Source organism: Empidonax traillii, unplaced genomic scaffold (assembly GCF_003031625.1).
Source record: "Empidonax traillii isolate 1590-97213 ecotype Southwest subspecies unplaced genomic scaffold, ASM303162v1 scaffold554:size495636, whole genome shotgun sequence".
In the NCBI taxonomy this organism is placed as follows: Eukaryota; Metazoa; Chordata; class Aves; order Passeriformes; family Tyrannidae; genus Empidonax; species Empidonax traillii.
The window spans coordinates 454,050-468,897 of NW_020955747.1; the positions used below are offsets into that span (position 1 = coordinate 454,050).

General features: G+C 58.9%; 1 protein-coding gene across 17 annotated transcripts in view; it reads left to right on the forward strand.

Annotated features, from left to right (window-relative positions):
* KIF1A (kinesin family member 1A) overlaps positions 1–14,233 on the forward strand; it is a 40,509-nt gene extending 26,276 nt beyond the window's left edge. For 6 of the 17 annotated variants that reach the window (XM_027897638.1, XM_027897651.1, XM_027897642.1 and 3 more), the window contains 19 exons: positions 158–326; positions 659–749; positions 1,114–1,232; positions 1,391–1,446; positions 2,113–2,221; positions 2,320–2,386; positions 2,478–2,562; positions 2,925–3,030; positions 7,904–8,018; positions 8,245–8,378; positions 8,523–8,584; positions 8,700–8,845; positions 9,112–9,324; positions 9,473–9,550; positions 9,846–9,970; positions 10,102–10,245; positions 10,340–10,532; positions 10,608–10,726; positions 11,813–14,233. In XM_027897638.1, coding sequence (XP_027753439.1) covers positions 158–326; positions 659–749; positions 1,114–1,232; positions 1,391–1,446; positions 2,113–2,221; positions 2,320–2,386; positions 2,478–2,562; positions 2,925–3,030; positions 7,904–8,018; positions 8,245–8,378; positions 8,523–8,584; positions 8,700–8,845; positions 9,112–9,324; positions 9,473–9,550; positions 9,846–9,970; positions 10,102–10,245; positions 10,340–10,532; positions 10,608–10,726; positions 11,813–11,855 — 2,174 coding nt within the window. In that variant the 3' untranslated portion in view covers positions 11,856–14,233. Of the gene's footprint in view, positions 1–157; positions 327–658; positions 750–1,113; positions 1,233–1,390; positions 1,447–2,112; positions 2,222–2,319; positions 2,387–2,477; positions 2,563–2,924; positions 3,031–5,041; positions 5,069–6,473; positions 6,498–7,903; positions 8,019–8,244; positions 8,379–8,522; positions 8,585–8,699; positions 8,846–9,111; positions 9,325–9,472; positions 9,551–9,845; positions 9,971–10,101; positions 10,246–10,339; positions 10,533–10,607; positions 10,727–11,812 lie in introns of all 17 variants that reach the window. The other 11 variants (XM_027897633.1, XM_027897636.1, XM_027897639.1 and 8 more) reach the window with 3 other exon arrangements.
* Positions 14,234–14,848: the final 615 nt, after the last annotated feature.

The window sequence follows — 14,848 nt, forward strand, 5'->3', positions numbered from 1 at the left end:
GGAGGTGCGACAGGCAGTCTGGGAGCAGTCCCCTGCCCCAGAACCCAGCCTCTCGCACCCACCCCAGCATCAACAGCTCACTGCCCCACTGTGGGGCTGGTGGTAGACACCAAAGCGGTGATACCCTGCCTTGCTAAGGGCCTCCCCATCCCTGCAGTGACCCCAGAGGACCTTCTCCTGGACAGCCCTGAGAAGCCTGTGCCAGATGGGCCACTGGAGGTGGCTCTGGACCACCTGAAGCTGGGCAGCATCTTCACTTTCCGTGTGACGGTCCTGCAAGCCTCCAGCATCTCTGCAGAATATGCAGACATCTTCTGCCAGTTCAAGTGAGCCCCCAGTGCCCCATGGCCCTGCATTGCCCACCATGCCCCAGCCATCACCTGGGAGCTGGTGGTGAATGTTAGGAAGCCCTACCCCCTCACCTGTGAGCCCTCTGTGGATGGGAAGGCAAAACCAAGGGCTGTGGAATGTGCCAGTGCCCTTGTTCAGCTGCTGGCAAAAGGCAGGGAGAGACTTCGGGAAGTGCTGCACCAGCCAAGGGTGCGGGCAGCAGCCCCAGGGGGACCGGGCTCTTATCCTGGTTCCTGCCTTCACTACCCCCCCTGCTCTGGCACATTGACATCCCACAGCCCCCAAGCCACCTTCCTTCCCTCCACAGCTTCATCCATCGTCACGATGAGGCCTTTTCGACAGAACCCTTGAAGAACACGGGACGAGGACCACCACTGGGCTTCTATCACGTCCAAAATGTGCGTAGCTCTCCCCTTCCACCCCTTTGCCCCTGTGGCTGTTGGAGTCTTTGCAGGGCCATTGGCTGGATCTTCTCCCCAGGGCAGCAGATTCCTGCTGGCTTTCCCAGCCTTTCACAGCCACCCAGCTAAGCCAACCTTAGATGGTGGATGTGCAAGCGAGGGACCAAAAACCTCTGCTGTCCACCCAAAAAGGCTGGGATTCCACAGCAGTGGTCTTGGTGGGGAGAGCATCCCTGAATGGGGGGAGGAATGGGTGAGGAATGCAGGGAACTGACAGGTTTGCACCCTCCCAAGGGTGCTGTTACTGGCTCTATCTCCTTTCCCAGCTAAACTGTGCCGGCGGTGGCTCTTTCTCTTCTAGATTGCTGTGGAGGTGACCAAATCCTTCATCGAATACATCAAGAGCCAGCCAATTGTGTTTGAGGTGTTTGGCCACTACCAGCAGCACCCCTTCCCACCTCTCTGCAAGGACGTCCTGAGGTGGGCACAGCCCCAGCCCCAGCCCCTGGCTGCCCCAGGGGCTCCAGGTGCAGCAGGCTGCCTGGGGACCCAAAAAAGAGTGGCCCTAAGGCATAGGTGGGGTTGGCCAGGTTTGGGGATCCCTGGGGATGCTTTAACCAAGCTGGTTCTGTCTGCAGCCCACTGAGGCCGTCCCGGCGCCACTTCCCCCGTGTGATGCCACTCTCCAAACCAGGTAGGGAACCTGGCCTCCTCCTCCTGTGCCCCCCATAGTTCCAATGCTGAGTGCAGGGTCCCCTTCCCCAGATGGACCAGTTAGGACTGCAGGGGCACCAGAAAAGGTTCTGTGGGCCAGAGCACCCAAAAGCCCTAGACACTAATTTCTGCAATACTCAGCAGATGCAAAGACCCCATCTCACCTCCTGCAGAGCAGCAGGGAGAAGGCTCTTTGTCCTGGGTGGCTCAGATGTCCACCCAGCCCCACCGTCCCACAAGGATATTGGGGTCCCCCCAGCACTGGCTGCTGAGGCCCCAGTTGCAGGGGTTTGGCTGTTCGGTCACCACAACAGCACTAGGGGAGCCTCCCACTGGTTGTCCCCAAACAGTCCCTGGAGCTGCACTGTATGGTTTGGGATGTGTTCATGCTGAGACTGCAGGCATTTGGTGTGCATCCTGGGGATGGGTGAGGCCAGCCTCATGCTGACACGCTTGGTGCCCCATGTTTGGCAAGGGAGAAGGCATTCCAGTGATTGGCAAGGTCCCTGGGATGACGCTCTTGTTGCCGCCTCTGCATGTGTTCCCACGGTCCCTGCCTGCTCTGCCCTTTCCCTGCCATCATGTGCCTCACTCCAAATGCCAGCAGCGGGCTCACCCTCTTAGCTGTCTTTCCAACCTACTGCAGTGCCTGCAACGAAGCTGAGCACCATGACTCGGCCCAGTGCTGGCCCCTGCCAGTGCAAGTACGACCTGATGGTCTTCTTTGAGATCTGTGAGCTGGAGGCCAATGGCGAGTAAGTCCTGTGGGAAAGGGAGGCAACGGGATTTGCCCAGCGCTCAGCACCTCTGGGCAGGCTGGCAGGGCTCTGTGTCACACCACGATCTCTTCCAGCTACATCCCTGCTGTCGTGGACCACCGTGGAGGCATGCCATGCCATGGGACCTTCCTCCTCCACCAGGTACTCTCTGCCCAAGATTCTGTCCTGGCTCTGACTCCTGCTGGGGCCTGTGTTAACCACTGTCCCTTCTCTCTGGCCCCGTGGGTCTCAGGGCATCCAGCGGAGAATCACCGTCACCTTGGTGCATGAAACGGGCAGCCTCATCCGCTGGAAGGAAGTGCGGGAGCTGGTTGTGGGTAAGCCCAGCCAGCCTCCAGCCCCACCAAGCTCCTAGTCATCTTCTCGGGCTGTTTCACAATCCCGTGTTCCCACATTCCCATGCGGGGCTTCACGCCTCATCTCCCCTCCTGCCCTGCAACAGCAAAGCAGTGGCCGCCTGGCAGGTGGCACCAGGACACTGCATGGGCAGGACACCTCACCCCCTGCCACCGTGTCCAGAAGCTGGACCAGGATCTCAAGTGCTGAATGGCCAAGTGCTGGGCAACTGCTGTCCTTGACAAGGGGGGCTGCAGGCGGGTGGTCTGCCCCTGTCTTCACAGGGACCTTCACAGGGCCACTGCCCGTCCTCTGAGAGGTGTCCCCTGTGCTGTGTTTGCAGGTCGAATTCGGAACACCCCAGAAGCAGACGAGTCACTCATTGACCCCAACATTCTGTCCCTGAACATCCTCTCCTCCGGGTACATCCACCCCTCCCAGGATGACCGGTGCGTGATGCTTTCTTTCTTGCTCTTTCCCTGCTGTGGTGAGGGATGGAGGGGGGCAAGTAGTAGCCCCTCTCTCCCCTGGAAAGCTCTTGGCCCTTCTGCAGGGTCCCGCTGACCCCTTGCTGCCTTGAGGCAGGGTTTTTCTGGAGCTGCTTGGTGTTCAGGGCTGCCAGCCCCCTTCCTCCTCCTCCCTAAGGCCTTGCTGTGCTGGGGAGGGCACTACAGGGAATTTGTGTGTGGGTGCTGCTCTCTGGTACCAGCTGTGACCGCCTGACACAGCCACTTGGTGCCAGTGCTGGGAGGACGTCCCACCTCTGTGGCTGGGGGGGGACTTGCCACATGGGTTATTTGTCCCATGTCCCAGCAAACTTGCTGTGAAGGACACTTGGTGCCCACAGCAGGTCCATCTGTGTGGAAGTGCTGCAGGAAAGCTATTCCCATCGGTGTGGATGACTCTGGGGATGCCCACCCCTTCCTGCCTGTCCCAGGGGGCTGTGTCATAGAATCAGAGAACCACAGAGTGGCTGGTGTTGAAAGGGACCTTAAACCATTCATTCCAAACCCCCTGCTAGATCATGTTGCTTAGAGGTGCCCCCGCTGTAGGTTTGGCAGGATGTAAAAGCAGTGGGACTGGAAGATTTTTATGTCTTAAGATCTCCCTGGCTGGGTCCTTTGGTGGCAGGGGGAGTTGTGGATGCAGAGAGCAGAGCTCTCCTCTGCACCAGGGCTACTGGTGAAACTCAGGGGACTGGTGGGTGTCTCTGGCCAGAATGTGTTGGTGTGGCAGCCGTGACAAAATGGGGATGGTCACTGCCAGCACCAGGAGCAGCAGGACTGGTCCTTGCCTGTGTGCATTGTGGTTGCTGGTGTAGGAGCATCCTGGTGAGGAATGGAGACCACTTTTTCCCTTTTCTTTTTTTGGGTCACCACTGCCCCAAGGAGGCCTGTCCCAAGGCCGGGTGTTTTGAGGGCGAATGATGGGGGTCTGGATGGGAGGTGCTACCCTAAGCACTCTCAGGCAGTTCTTGGACATGGCAGAATGACCCACACAGAGTGCCTGGGCAGCAGAGCCGAGTCATGGGGTCAGTGTGTATGCAAGTATCGGACCAGGAGACTTTGTCACAGCCTTGGGGATACAGAAGGAGGCCACATAGGGATGGTCAGGAGAGGAAGGACTGGCCCAGTGGAGCAATGGTGGCTTTTTCTCTCGGAGCTGGGTGGCTGTGGCACCCACAGGCTCTTGGGGCTACGCTGTGTTTTGTCAGCTCCTGATCTGGCCAGCTGGTCCCAGATGCAGCCAAGTGGCATGTCTAGGGTAGCCTGGCAGGAGTGACATGCTTCCTGCTCTGCCTTCCACCCCACAGGTCCTGCAGGACAAGGAGACACAACTCGGGCTGAGGGGATGCTTGGGGTGTGAAGGGGAGCATGGAGACAGGGGGCTTGGATTTTGCCTCTGCACGCTCAGAGAGCCTGTGCCTCAGGGCAGCCCCAATTTGGGGGCACAGGCTGGCGTGCATGCCATATCCATCCCATATCCATCCCATGGAGCCTGTGCCCATGGTTGGGCAGGGAGGAGGGCACAGCCAGCTGCCCTCAGGGCACTAGCTGCAGTGCCCCCCGCTTCCACCCCGCATGCAGACATGCATGCTTCGCCCTGCAGCTGTGAGGCCAGGCAGAAGGAAGGCAGCAGGCAGGGATAGTGCCCATTTCACCCTCCTCCCAGCCGCTTGTGCTCCCCGCTTTGCTGCCTTGTGCCATGCAGCCTCCATTGCCTGGAGCAGCTCTAGCTCCCCCCCTGCAGCCTCTCCAGTTCCCCAGAGCCACTCAGAAGAAGGCTGGGGGAGTGGTCCAGCTCTCTCCCCAGTACCCATCCATTCCTGCCTCAAGAGCCCAGAGAGGAGGCCCCAGAGGAGGCATGGGGGGCAGTGCCTGCTGTCCCCCCTCGCTTTCCTCAGCTGCTGCTGCCCATCCGAGCCCACACTAACCATGTGATTGTTTTGTGTTTTTGCAGGCAGTTTCTTGATTCGGATATGCCTAGGTATTATTTGTTTCCATTGGGTTTTTTTCCACTCCCCCTTCTTCTCTCCTTTCTTTCTTTCTACCCCCTTGCCTCGGCACGCTCACTCCCGCCGGAGGCAGCATTTGGACATCCAGCCCCTCATCCCTCCACATGCCCCATCCCTTCTCCCTCCTGCCCTGGCACCTCTCGCTCACTTGGCCCCTTTTGCTGTTTGTTTGGGCCACGCTCTGGCTGGCTGCCGCTCACCCTCGCACGCCTGCGCCCCCATTGCCTGATTTTGGTTTTATTCTTGCTTTTTGACTTTGCTACTCTCCCATCTCTCTGGCATATGGCACCAAGCGTGCCAGACCCTCGTTGTCTCCTGCCCCAGCCCCAGCTCGGCCCCTGATGCCTCTTGGAGTAGCTGCAGGGCTGGTGTGGACAATAGGAGTTTTGGGGCATGTCCTGTCCTCTCCTGGGCACTTGGTGACAATGGCAGTTGGTGTGGCAGCAGCTGGCCACCCCGTGACAGTTGTCCTGTGGGTGTAGGTGTGGCGTACGGGCAGTGTGTCTGTACACAGGTGTGGCAGTGGGTGCGCACACCCGTACCACGGCACAGACTGTTGTACCCCTGTGTGAAGGGGCAGCAGCTGTTCCAGAACTGCAGGCTTTAGCTGGGACTGCTGGGTGAGCCTGGTGAGTGGCATGTGGGTGAGAGGCACCAGAGCTGGGGATGTGCCAGCAGCTTCTGGATGAGAGCATTGCCGAGGGCCTGGAGGAGGGGGCGTCTCACCACTGTGCCCCACGATGGAAGAAGAGGGAGATGTGCCTGGGAGACAAGGGATGGGATGCCCTGAGTTCTGATGGGCTCCATAATTTTGTGCCTGGGAGGTTGTGCTCCTTACAGAAACTCAAAGCTGGTCCTGCTCAGAGGTGTCAAAGGGCAGAGCTGTCCCTCCAGCTGTCCCCTCCCAGATGAATACAGCACCTTCACTGCATAAGAGGCTGCCCATGGTCTCTCAGCACAGTGATGGTCTCCCTGTGGACCAAGAGATGGGCCAAGAAATCATCTGCTGCGTGGGTGGTGGTAGGACGGCTGTTCCCCCACAACTGGCACCGTCCCAGGGGATTGTGCTGGGTGGGAGCTCCTTGCCCTGCAATGGCATGAGGGTGGTTAAGGGGATAGGGAGCACATGTGTTTGCTTCCCAGCTGCTGGACTGTGAGGAAAATGGGAGGCTGAGGGTCTCCACCCAGGCGGGTAAGCCTCTGTCTGCCCTCACCGAGCTCCTTTTGGGTTCCCATTTGGGGTCCAGCTAGGCAGGAGCTCCCTTGGCCAGCAGTGCTAATACGGGTTGAGTCCCTTCAAAAGGGGCTCTTCTGACCTGTCGTTTCTCTGTATGTGTATGTGTGTGTGTTTGTCCTTGGGTCACCTTCCACTTATAGCATTTCGCTGGGAAATGACACTAGGTATTTCATGCGCACCTGCTCGGTCTGGTCCCTCCTGCTTTTTTCTCTTTCCCTTTTGCCTCCTCCCTTTGCTTTCTGCTCTTTCTCCCCTCCCCTGAGGCTCCTCTTTTCCTCCTCCTCCTTGGGGAGTGCTCTCTTCTCAAGCGACCTGTGTCTGCAAAGCAATCCTTCACCTTGGCTCTGTCTCACGCCAGGGGATTTTATGTATTTTATACACCTCTGAAAGCGTCACTCTCCTTCTTCTTCTAAAGGCAGGGAATTTACAGTTAAGAGCCTCTCCCTGCTCCTGCTGGCTGCCCTGGCTCTTGTTAAAATTGCTCCTCAGCCACCTGGATGCTGCTTTGGGGACATGCTGAAGTGAGACATGGCTGAGCCATGGCTTCCTGAGGATGCGTGGGCGAGAGCCAGGGCTGAGGCAGCTCTGGGTGGGTTTGGGGAGTGGGTGTACCATAAAGCCAGGGCTGGCCTGGGAGGGAGCCCTGGAGTGAGGTATGGGGTGAAACGAGGATCCCCCATGCTCTCCTGCTGGAGCCACCTCCCACTTCCCTCACCCTCGGTTGCCCACCCAAGGAGGGCAGCTGCCACTCTGGCTCTGGGTGGCTGCACTGTCCTCTCTGGGACCCTGTAGGTTTAGGTGAGTGGGACTGGGTGTCCCCTGCTCCTTCTTTCAGCCTGGGAGCCATGGAAGACACAGCAAGGGGCCTGAGGCAGCAGGGTGAGAATGGGGCTGGCGATGAGGGCAGACCAAGAGCCAGGGGAGACAGCCTGACAAGGGCCAGCCACCAAATCATGGTCCCCAGCTTCTTGCCGGAGCCCAGAGCTGGCAGACTGGGGCAGACCTGAGGAAAGGGACCTGGCTGATGTGGTGGGCTGCACACCCAGAGGTGGACTGGCAGCAGCTTCCTAGTGCTGAGCATCCTCCTTCCTTTCCCTTCTGGCCATTGTCACCCGAGTGGCAGCAGCCGCTCCTGGCAGGGGCTGAGGGCTGCTGTGTGCCCCAGGCTGGAGGGTGGGGACTGGCACGGGTGCACTGGGGATGGCAGCCCCCTGCTCTGAGCACGGGGATGGGGCATGAACCCTCCTTTGCCCTCCTTTGCCTTCCCAGCCTGCTCTGCCTTGCCTGCACCCCAGCTGAGCCCCCACTCCTCCCACGGTCCCTCCTCCCCAAAACCCCATTGGCCATTTCGAGGGTGCCATGTCCTCCTCCTACCACACCTCGTGCCCTTTGCTTTGAGCCTGTGTCCTCTGGAGTGGCTGTCCCCACCTGTCCCCACCGCACTTGCATGTGTGTGTCCTTGCAGGCCTGCCGCAGCGCTGTGGGGGGGACAATGGCAACTTCTTGATTGCTCGCTCACCAGAGGTTCCAGGGGTGTTGTTTTACCGGCCTTGCTGGGTTTTTTTGGCAGGACTTTCTACCAGTTTGAGGCGGCGTGGGATAGCTCCATGCACAACTCGCTGCTGCTCAACCGTGTCACGCCGTACCGGGAGAAGATCTATATCACCCTGTCAGCCTACATCGAGGCAAGGACCTTGGCTGGGGTCATTATACACCAACAAAGTCTGGTATTTCCCCTGCCATTGGGGTGCAGCCAGCATGAGCTCATCTTAAGCCAGTGCTTATGCAGTGCAGGGTTCACCTTATATGTTGGGGGCCCTTTGGAACCCTGGGAGTGGAAACTGCTGGGCACAGGGGTGGGAGAGACTTGCTGGGCAGCCCCCCTGATGCCTCCCCCCTGCCCTGCTGCAGATGGAGAACTGTACTCAGCCTGCTGTCATCACCAAAGACTTCTGCATGGTTTTCTACTCCCGGGACGCCAAACTTCCTGCCTCCCGCTCCATCCGCAATCTTTTTGGCAGCGGCAGCCTGCGGGCTTCCGAGAGGTACCAGGATGCTCCTGCCTTTTGGGGACAGGCGAGCCCTCACCCAGGGACTGGAGCTCTCCTTTCACCCAGCAGCCTGAGTGAAATAACTGGGGTGTGGGGATGGGGCAGAGCCAGTAACGCTTCATCTCTCTTTGCTCACAGCAACCGTGTGACCGGAGTCTATGAGCTCAGCCTTTGCCGTGTGGCCGATGCCGGCAGCCCAGGTGAGTGTCATGCCTCTGCCCAGGTGTTCACCTGGGTCTGGGAGGCACAGCCAGGCATTTGGGTTGGAGGCTGTGCATCTGCCCCCACCCCCCAGCTGTGTGTGTGTGCCCGCAGGGATGCAGAGACGGCGCCGGCGCGTTCTGGACACCTCCGTTGCCTACGTGCGGGGAGAGGAGAACCTGGCTGGCTGGCGGCCCCGCAGTGACAGCCTCATCCTTGACCATCAGTGGGAGCTGGAGAAACTCAGCCTCCTGCAAGAAGTAAGAGTCTGAGCTAGAAATGGGCTGACATGGTGCAATTGGCAGCTCAGCAGCCCCCCACCCTCCTGGTGCTGGGGAGATTCCCCACCCTGCATGTCACAGCCCTCCTGGTTGCAGGAGGAGGCAGGAGTGGGGCTGTGCTGCCAGTGCTCCTGTCCCTTGACACCAGCCAGATCCCAGCAGACTTACAGCTAATGAGCAGATGGGTTAAGGGGGCCTGGGGAGGGGGAAGGGGGCCACTTCTGAGCCTGAGTGCCTGTGCCCAGGTGGAGAAGACAAGGCACTACCTGCTACTGCGTGAGAAGCTGGAGACAACCCAGCGCCTGGGCCTGGAGACCCTGTCCCCGTGCTCCGGCGAGGACTCTGAGTCCCGAAGCACCTCCTGCGTCTCCTCCCCGCTCTCTGCCGACGGGGCCCCTGAGGGCCGCACCTCACCCCCCGAAACCCCCAGCGAGAGGCAGAAGGAGCTGGCCGTGAAGGTACCATCCTGCAGCATCCCCAGCTTGCGGGGATGAAGCCAGGAAGTGGCTTCCACTGGGCGGCTGGGGATTGTGGCAGTAGCAAGCCTAAGAGGAGTGGGAGGAGGAAGGTGCCTCGTGCCCCACTGTCCTCCTCCTCTCTCTGCAGTGCTTGCGCCTGCTCACGCACACCTTCAACAGGGAGTACAGCCACAGCCACGTCTGCATTAGCGCCAGTGAGAGCAAGGTAATACTGCTGCCCCAGGCTCTGCTGGGCCTGTGGGGGACAGGATGGCTGTGTGCCTGGGGAAATGGCTGGGCAGGGGCCAATTGGGCACTGTGACACAAGTCATCCCTGCTCTGGGGTCTCTGCTTCCTCTGCCTGCCCTGCTATTCTCAGAGCTGGTGGCTCTGAGGACTATGCCAGCAGAGGATCCTGCCAGGCAGGGGTCTTGCTTCTCCCCATATGAGCAGGAGGCTGGTCCTTTGCCCGTGCCTGCCTTTGTGCAGAAACTCTAGTCCACATCTCCATTCCTCCACAGCTGTCTGAAATGTCCGTGACCTTGATGAGAGACCCCTCGATGTCAGCTCTTGGGGTCACCACTCTCACCCCCTCCTCGACCTGCCCATCATTGGTGGAAGGACGTTATAATGCCATGGAGGTCAGGTAAGAAGCTGGTGGGGAGGTTCTGGTGGCATTTCCCAAGTAGGGCAGCTGTATCACTGGGACAGAGTCCTGGCCTATGGATGTTTCCCAGCCATACTCTTCCTACATTCCAGCCTCTCCTCCTTCCTCAGACCCCAGCAGGTTTCCTCCAGGGCAGACAGCCCCGACCTGGAGCCTGTGCTAGAAGGAGAGCAGAAGTCCCCAGCCCGCCGACCTGAGGAGGAGAAGGAGCCCCAGCGTTTGCTGGTGCCTGACATCCAGGAGATCCGAGTCAGGTAGGAGTGACTGGGGCAGACAGCGAGGAGAGTGCCCTACCATTGCCACCTCCTCATTGTCTGTATCCCACCCTGACCTTGGTCCCTTCTGCAGCCCCATCGTCTCCAAAAAGGGCTACCTGCACTTCCTGGAGCCCCACACCAACGGGTGGGTGAAGCGCTTCGTGGTGGTTCGGCGCCCATACGTCTACATCTACAACTCGGACAAGGATGCAGTTGAGAGGGCCATACTCAACCTCTCCAAGGCCCAGGTGGAGTACAGTGAGGACCAGCAGGCCATGCTTAAGGTAGGGCACCACGAACCAGCCCCGCTCCATGCACCCCCTTGAGCAAGGCACTCAGCCCCGGCTCTCTCACGGCAGACCCCGAACACATTTGCGGTGTGCACGGAGCACCGGGGCATCCTGCTGCAGGCAAGCAGTGACAAAGACATGCACGACTGGCTCTACGCCTTCAACCCTCTCCTGGCTGGATCCATAAGGTACCGGGCGCAGGGAGGGAAGGAGGGTGCAGAGAAGCCATTGGTGGGGGTCTGAGAGTGTCCAAGCATGCTCCCTACCCTGCTCCCAGTGCTCTCCCTGATGGAGCCTCCAGACAGGAGCATCTCCTTTGCAGAGCTGTGCCTGGACGGGCTGTCAGCTGGCAAAATGTGGAACATATTCATTTTGTTTTCAGCTCCTCCACGTTTAAATGCTTCAGTCTAGGGCCAAATCGCAGCTGGTACAGTGGCACTGTTATGCTGAGCTCAAAGCAACATCCATGACTGGTGGTAGGGATACTGGCCTGTCACTGTTATTGAGACCGTCTCACGGAGTTTTTGAGACTGTCAAAGAAACCTTCCTGTCTGACTATGCAGGAGCCACTCTGGAAGTCACACCTGCACCACCTGACCTGGGACTGAGAACCCTTCACAGTGGGAGGTTCCAGTGAGCTGAAAGGGGCCTTGCTTCACTCCCTACACTCACCACACATAGTCAGACAGGCTTTCCCCACCGGCTCAGTCACCGGTTTCCCATAGCAGAATCTCAGACATCTCAATCCTTAAAATAATTTAATCAGGATGCAATAACAAAATAGCAGCTGGAACTGGGTGCTTCCAAGGAGGGACCCCGAACAAAGGAAACCCTTTTATACCCTTTGAGTCTAAGGGCATGAAAGTCTGGTTTCCTCGGCTCCTCCTCTGTGTGTCAGTGTCCCTCACCCACCTGGCCACAGGTCCCTATGTCCTTTGTTATGCAAAGGGTCAGCAGTTCACAGCCTCTCACCCAAGAGCTCAACATGCACCTCGAACTGCAGCTGCACACCCAGCTAGCTGCACTAAATGTGTTCATTCCTCAACAAGACCATCTCAGGGAGTTCTTGAGAGCATCTTAAGTGGCAGGTCTAGGGAAATAGGAGTAAATGCATAGAAATGTGCATGCTCTGGCTAAAGAGACATTAATTCTGTGTCCCTCTAGTTCTGTCTGGATTCAAGCATCAGCCTTGAGGCAGGACACTAAACCTTGGAGTCCACACCTCTCCTTGTCGACAACTCTTAACACCTTTTGCCCCTTGTTTTCCAAATCAGATCCAAGCTGTCCAGAAGGAGAACAGCCCAGATGAGAATCTAACCTGAAAAACACCTTCCACCTCATCCGTCTGCCAACAGGATCAAGATAGCTGATTCTGTCTGAAGACTCCCCATGTTAATGTCTGATCTCTCACACCATCTGCTGCCCCAGCTCTCTGCTCCATGGAAGGATCTGTCTCGATTCACACCTTCACAGGGGAAACTCACTTCCGTTTGTAGCTGCAAAAGCCTGGACCTGCCTGGGCAGGATTCCTTGTGCGCGTGCCATCTTCTGCCTGTCCTCCCATGGGTGACCTTCATATCACACCATCTAATGCTCCAAAAAGGTCCCTATCAGAGGGGAGGGAGTGAGGAGGGTAGTTTTGGCTAAAAGCTGGTCTTTGATCTACAGAGGTGGGAATTCAGTAAAGCTCAGAGGTGGGAGAGCAGGAGGAATTGCCCCCAGGCGAAGGGAAAGTGGTAGTTTAGGATTTCCTAATTTACTGATATTTCTGCAAGAGACAGCAGACTAAGATCAGGTGTCAGTACTCTAAGATTATATTTATAAAGTATTTATTTCTATTTACATCACAAAAATCCCATAAATTGAGTCCTGGCCCCTGGCCAATGCCTCCCCCAGACAGGGGAGAGCCTTGGTGGTGGGCTTGGGAGATGCCTTCCCCAGGACATCCCTGGCTTGTGCCCGGTGGCAGCAGAGCTCTTGCCCGTGCTCCCTGCCTTTCGCCAACCATCTGCTTTGCCCTCCCTTGCAGCTTAAACAACTTCTCCCCCAAGTGGTGGCTGGACAGCCCACTCAAAGAAGGCAATTCCTACCTGCCCATCTACCTCTGGAAGGGAGGAGCCTGCTGTCTTAGCTGGGCAAGGCACCCACATCCATGCAGATGGGTCACTGCACTTTCAAGCTTGGTCCTACTGGAGGGAAAAGGAGAGCTCTGGGAATGGCTCTGCCTGCCACCCCATGCTGGGCTACTCTTTCCAACCAAAAGAACATGGGCCACCTCCACTATCCCAGCCCAGGTGTCTTGTCCAAAGGGATTTCCCACTCTTAGGGCAGGATGCCAAGGGTCCCATCCCCACAGGGAGTGTGGAGGTTCAGGTGGAATGGGAAAATTCTCTAGGATCTGGGGCTCGGAACGACCATCCCAACTGACAGGATCCTCGTTGCCCTTCCCCAGAAGGTCTTGCACATCCCTTCTCCTCCCCACAGGACGACAGGCTCAAAGCAGGCCAAAGGGGCAGGGGAGAGGCTGGCCCGTGTGTGTCGGAGTGGGGATTCTTTTTTCTGTTGTAACTGGTGTTTTCTCACTCCTCTTCCTCTGCTGCAGAAGCGAACACCCACCTCTCCCCACCCTGCCTCCATCAGCACGTTAATCTGGGGGCTTCCCATGTCAGAGGTGTCTTTGCTGAAAAGACCTTCTCCAGCCATCACTGCTTCCCACCTCCTCCAGCAGCAGCTCTCCCTCTCTTCCTCCTCCTGTCTCTCACCCATGGGTAGATGTTTTCATTCAGGGCTTCCCAAGCGGCCAGTGGTCCAGCACAGCTCCAGGCGGGAAGGCGAGCATCTCCCAGGCACCCCTCCGGCTTTGCTGTCCCTCGTCCAGCACGGCTGCGCCTTGGCTCTGCCGCACCTCCCTGCACTGTCTGTGGGGTGTGTGTGCGTGTGTGTGTGTGTGTGTGTGTTGGACGTGGTGCTGTCTTCTCGTTACACTTGTGTTGTGGGGGGGCACGGACAGGTAGGGACGTGGCAGGCGGGCAGAGGCTCGCACGGGCCCCCTCACTGCATGTCAGGTGCTCTTCAGCCTGGGTTTCACGTCACAGAAAGGGCCTGGGGATTCTTCTTGAGCACATGCTAGTTCTGCCTGGTCTCACCACAGCTCCTTGGGCATCTCACCCCATTGCTACAGCCCAAAGCTGCAGTGGGGCTGCTCGTTCCAGTCCTGCTCCCCTGCCTGGGACACACTCCCCATCAAACTGGGCTATTTTCCTCCCTGTGATCCATTTGAGAGACCTGGAGGCCAACTCATGTCCTTTATGAAGGAAGAGGTGCCAGCCCAGAGGCACAGAGAGGCTGGGCTGGGGTAATGCAGGGGCCCAGGCTGTGGCATCCTGGCTCGCACGCCCTGGACAAGGACTAGTTGGTACCATCACAAATTTCAATGTAAGGGGCTAAGGATGGCAACAGTGGGTGCCTGAGGGGCGAGGGGAGGCTCTTCCATCATGGAGGCAGCTTCTGGCAGAGATGGGACCCGTGTCTGTCAGGGACCAGACACAGGCTCACTGGCCAGGGCCAGGCCGTGCTGCCTGTGCCACAGGTGAGACGCAGCCAGGGGAAGGGCTTCCTCTAGCCAGAGCCGAACCGTGCCTGAGGCCAGCAAACCTGCAGAGCAGACGGCTCGGCTGGGGGTCAGGGCTAAAGGAGACAGGGCTGCCCGCCAGATGCTGCCGTGCCTGTCCCCGACGCACGGGCCACCCCTGCCGTCCTACCAGCCGCACTCTGGCCAGCACCTGGTCAGGACCCTGGCACCCATCCCCTCCACCACCACCCCCCCAGGACAAGGAACACAAAACGGAGGTTTAGGCACGACTGGGAGCCCCACCGGAAAGGAAACTCCACAGGGCAGCGGTGGCACGGAAGGCGGGCACCAGCGGGCAGGCCAGGCCTGACGAGGAGGGAGGGAGGCCGCACTGCCTGCCCTTCGATTCCCGCCAGGGTGTGGGGGGGCGGTGTGGCGGTACCGCAGGTCCCGGCCGTCCGTGCGCACGTGAGGCTTGTTCGGTTCTGAAATAAATGTGGCATTTAACGCAAATCCCGTGTGGCTGAAGCTCCTCACCGGGGACTGGGGGCGGGGCGGGACGGGGCGGGGCCGGGCCGCACTAGGCCCCACGTGCCGCCGCTAGGGGGCGCCCGCCCCCCCCCGCGGGGACTGGGCGGCGGGGCAGGGGCGGGGCAGTGGCACCGACCGGGGACACCGACCGGCGACATCGACCGGCGGCACCGACCGGGCACACCCACTGGCGCCCCGGCCGCGTTCG